Source organism: Grammomys surdaster, unplaced genomic scaffold (genome assembly GCF_004785775.1).
Source record: "Grammomys surdaster isolate TR1022 unplaced genomic scaffold, NIH_TR_1.0 126051, whole genome shotgun sequence".
NCBI classification, from domain to species: Eukaryota; Metazoa; Chordata; class Mammalia; order Rodentia; family Muridae; genus Grammomys; species Grammomys surdaster.
Genome location: NW_021620862.1, coordinates 5,722,307 through 5,727,069, shown reverse-complemented (window position 1 = coordinate 5,727,069; position 4,763 = coordinate 5,722,307). Strand labels below are relative to the sequence as shown.

General features: G+C 38.3%; 1 protein-coding gene across 2 annotated transcripts in view; it reads right to left on the bottom strand.

The window, feature by feature from the left end:
- Cdc42bpa (CDC42 binding protein kinase alpha) overlaps positions 1-4,763 on the bottom strand; it is a 214,350-nt gene that overhangs the window by 100,770 nt on the left and 108,817 nt on the right. For both annotated transcript variants that reach the window (XM_028755205.1, XM_028755206.1), the window contains exon 11: positions 3,720-3,842. In XM_028755205.1, coding sequence (XP_028611038.1) covers positions 3,720-3,842 — 123 coding nt within the window. The remainder of the gene's footprint in view (positions 1-3,719; positions 3,843-4,763) is intronic.

Below are 4,763 nucleotides of genomic sequence, written 5' to 3'. Positions count from 1 at the left end.
AGAGAGAGAGAGAGAGAGAGAGAGAGAGAGAGAGAGAGAGAGAGAGAAAAGAGAGAGGGGGGGGAGGGAGGGAGGGAGAGAAATTGGGACTGCTCCAGTGACTTCCTTAAACTAGAGGAAGTGATGTTTCACTAATTCATCAATAAAAACTGATTCAGGTTTTTAATGAGCCAAGTATAATCCCATAGGTACTTGGAACATACTAGTGAATAAAATGAAAACCATAAATGAATTTGAAGCTCTTTTTTCAAAGAGCTTGTGCTCTTGTGGTGTGGTGAGGAAAGACAATGTCAGCCACAAACATGTTAGTAATAAAACATGTTATGGATGAGCAGGGGGTTACAAAATATGTTTCAAGCAAATGAACAACTATACGCAGACAGAAAGGTAGAAGACCCAAAGATGGCTGACAGGAAGACAAGTGAAAGCAGAGACAGGAGATGGAAGGTTGGGACTCAAGTGGGTGAAGGATAAGCACTGATGGGGTCTAAGAATCATTTGATATGGGTAGGATCGATATAACAAGGGAAGAGTTATGAGAAATGAAGCTGAAGAGACAAACACATGCATGGCAAAGAAGGACTTTCAATCAGCATTGAGAAATTCTTACTGTATCCTGAAGACAAGAAGAATCCCCTGAAGATACTGCAGCATGCATATTAAAGCCATTCCATGAATAGCACCCTATCATTAAAAAGCTGACTCTGCTGACTTCTGCTTTTGAAGAAAGATAATTGATATATTTCCCACCAAGAATAAATAAAAATCCTAGACCTTCTATTTAAAAGTGAGTACATGGTCTACGAATGAGAAAGCCAGAAGACAATGGGATGTGGTGAGACAAGCTGGAGCACTGGGACCTGAGCAATAAAGACAGTGAGCTCCCAGGCTTTCTTTTCACGTATCCCAGAATTGGGCCTTAAGATGGCAATCCAGAGAAGCCAACAAGTATAAGGAAGTACAGCCCTCACCCCAAATCACGGTCTTTCTAGCCAAAGGACCAAAAAAGGGCTGTTTGGTACCCTATCAGCTAGGGAGGAGAAGACAGCACTCTTAGGCAGCATCAGAGAAAAGGGCCTGTGGACAAAATGCAAGGCTATTTTCAAATGTTTCAGTGAGAACAGAAGCTGGGTCTAAAAGGAAGAATAACATTAAAACCACAAGAGTCTGGAGCACTAAAGAAAATTTGTTAGAAGGTGTGCAGCCTGGTATGAGATAGCCAAGCAGACCTGATAAATGACATACAGGCTTGAAGAAACAAGGCCAATGATAGCAGGACAGCTACCTAGTGTCCAGGAGACCTTTCTCCTTTGAGAAAAACATGCAAGACACCATTTGTTATTATATATTCTTGCTTTTAATACATTGTATCTAACATAACTTACAATAGACTAGTAAGAAAGAATAGTATCTAAAGTGTTTGGCCTATTTTAGGAAAGAGATTTGTGACTGTTTGTATATGCTTGGTCCTATTAGGAGGTGTGGCCTTGTTGGAGTAGTGTGTCACTGTGGATGTGGGCTTAAGACCCTCACCCTAGCTGCCTGGAAGTCTATCTTCCACTAGGAGCCTTCAGATGAAGATGTAGACCTCTCAGCTATTCCTGTACCATGCTTGCCTGGATGCTGCTATGTTCCTGCCTTGATAATGGACTGAACCTCTGAACCTGTAAGCCAGCCCCAATTAAATGTTGTCATTTTTAAGACTTGTCTTGGTCATGGTGTCTCTTCACAGCAATAAAACTCTGAGACAAGACCCCAGACTATCCACCCCATGGATAAAAAGCTAACCAAGAACATTCTAGCTACTTTTTAGTGGCTCTAACAAAGAAAGCTTGATATAATGAACAGCTAGCAAGACACCTACAAGGTCAAAAGGTAGTAATGGTGGCCTATAACTTAATAGCTAGCAATGAGTCAATGTTTATAACTAAGCCAGAATAAGAGATGGATAGAGGCAGGCTTCAGCTAATCCTGTGTGGGGGCAGGCATCAACAGAACATGATCATCTCCCTGGTTGGTTCAGGGAAGACATGAACAGAGCATGCAGGCCTCCTATTGGTTTAACCTTTGATGGTTCCAGGTAATTAACCAATCCCCAAAGAAATCACATCAGTCTCTGTCCAGTTTTTGCTACTGCCCTATAAAAAATCCCGGACAAAGGAAATTCAACCACTTTTTCTATCCTTAGATATTTTTCTCAACTCCTGAAAATTGATCTCATCTCCTTCACTTTCTTGCTTTTCTGGATAATGCTTACTAAAGACAGTCTCCATACTGTCTATGCCCAAGAAGGGCATAATTACCTTTTAAGCTCCATTGATGTGAAACAACAAACTTTGGAGCCACTGCCCAAGGTTGGTCTTTGATGGCCCTAAGTGTCTGATATCTTAGGTCTTTGTATCATGTTAAGTGGGCCAGGAAATCCTGTATCACTAACAACAGAAAACAAATACTCTTAGAAAACTACTATTATATTTGACTGAAGCATCACAAAAACCCACATGACATGATGGTCCACATGTTTAATCCCAGCACTCAAGAGGCATAGGCAGGCAGAGCTCTACAGTCCATGCTGACCCCTGTCAACCATGGGAGCTGAATCTGAATTTTCAACCTGAGGCTATAATGAGAAGCCAAAGCATCATTAAAGACAAGGGTAGTATTTTAAAAACAGACAAATGACAACAACACATTAGAAACTGGAAAGGATAAAGAGATTCCCAGAGTGTAAGAACAAATTAGAAATTGACTTCCGTTCCATCTGGCAATGACGAAATATCCGTGGGCCTATGAACACAATAATGACCAGCATGCAAGACATCTCTAAGGGTGGAATGATGTCACTCAAATCTTGGCAGCAGCCAATAGCTGTCTGATTAGAGGTAAAGCCTGCTCAACAGGTGGGAAATCATGCCTGCCTCAACTATCAGTAACATAAACAGACAGAAAACTAACAAGACTATAGAGAAACCTCAAAAACATTCTCCACCAGTAGAATCTAATCAATATTTACAAAACAAATAATCTAGAATAGCAGGAATACACATTCATCACAAGTGTCCAGGGAACATAGGTTAAGACAACTCTAATAGAACAAAAATCATAAGGGTGTATTAAAAATTGATTAGAGAAATATAGAAGTTAATTCTTCAAACACTCAAAAAGCACTTCTCAATTCATGTCAAAGTTAAAAAAATAAAATAAAACATTTGAGCAAAAATGAAAATACAACATACTGAAATTTTGCAGGGCACAGTAAAATCAGTACTGAAAGAGAAATTTATAGTCCTCAATTCATGATGAGATACTTGTCTGTATGTATCTGTATGTATTCTCTTGTCTGAAGCCATCCGCTTCTTTAAACCTATCTACCTCCCACTCATACACACAATTTTCCAGGAAAATTCTATCACTAAAGTAAGTCTGCTAGTCATCTCTGTTGTCTCTAGGTTGGTCGTGTGCCTTCTATGTATTCTCTATGTATTGCCTACGTCTACTTTCACCAAAGCTCCTTCTTCTGTAAGGCAACGGTGACTTACATGTTTATTTCCCAGGTCAAACTATGAAACTAGAACTAATTTTTATTTGCCATTTCTCAGTGTCATATAACTCATGAACCATAACATCAACAAAACTCATTAAACAGTAATACATGAATACAACCATTTGAAATTAATTAAAATAATTAATTAAATTAATGATGAACCTCAGAGAGTTACCTGCTACTTGTTTCCTTAGTTTTTCAATCTCTTCTTTCAGACTTTTAATTTCTAAATCTTTGCTTGCTGTTAGTGGACCATCAACAGTTGAATACTGTAGAGCTTGAACAGTCTGTGTTGACTCTGAAAATAAAACAAGAATTAAAGAATGAAAATCAGAGACTTGATCTAACCTTAGTAAGTAGTATCTATCTAAAAAAATTATCCATTTTGTTTAGATTTTCCAATTTTGTGGAGTACAGGCTTTTGATTCTTTGAATTTCCTCATTGTCTGTTGTTATGTCTCCCTTTTTATTTCTGATTTTGTTTATTTGGATACTGTCTCTGTCTTTTAGTTAATTTGGCTAAGGGTTTGTCTATCTTGTGGATTTCCTCAAAGAACTAGCTCTTGGTTTTGTTGATTCTTTGTGTTGTTTTCTTTGTTTCTAATTGACTGATTCAGCCCTAATTTTGATTATTTCCTGCTGTCTCATCTTCTTGGGTGCATTTTCTTCTTTTTTTTTTTCCTTTTAGAGTTTTACTTTTTAAATTGCTGGTATGTGAACTCTTACTTTCTTTATGGAAGCATTTAGTGCTACAAACTTTTCTCTTAGCGCTGCTTTCATTGTGTTCCCAAAGTTTTCACTTGTAATAAAATGGAACAGGAACGGCTATTGCTCCTTTTGTAAAAATAAAAATATACTACTAAATATTTTTGAAATATAAAACTAAGACCTTAAAAAATCTTGTTAGTACAACCATTATGGTACAGTGAAAGCAAAGACCAAGTGAAATGAACCACAGAGGCACTGTGAGATGAAAGGCTGTCTCAGTGGTCTAACCAAGAACTTTGTCCAGGTTGAAGCCTGACCTAAATTGAGGAATATTTTTAACATTTGTTTGTTTTTTGGGGGGCTGTTAAACATGTGGGTGTACATGTCATGGCACTCATGTAGAGGATGTGTGTGGGTGTCATACATGTGGGTACACATGCCATGACACTCATGTAGAGGATGTGTGTGGGTGTTAAACATGTGGGTGCACATGCCATGACACTCATGTAGA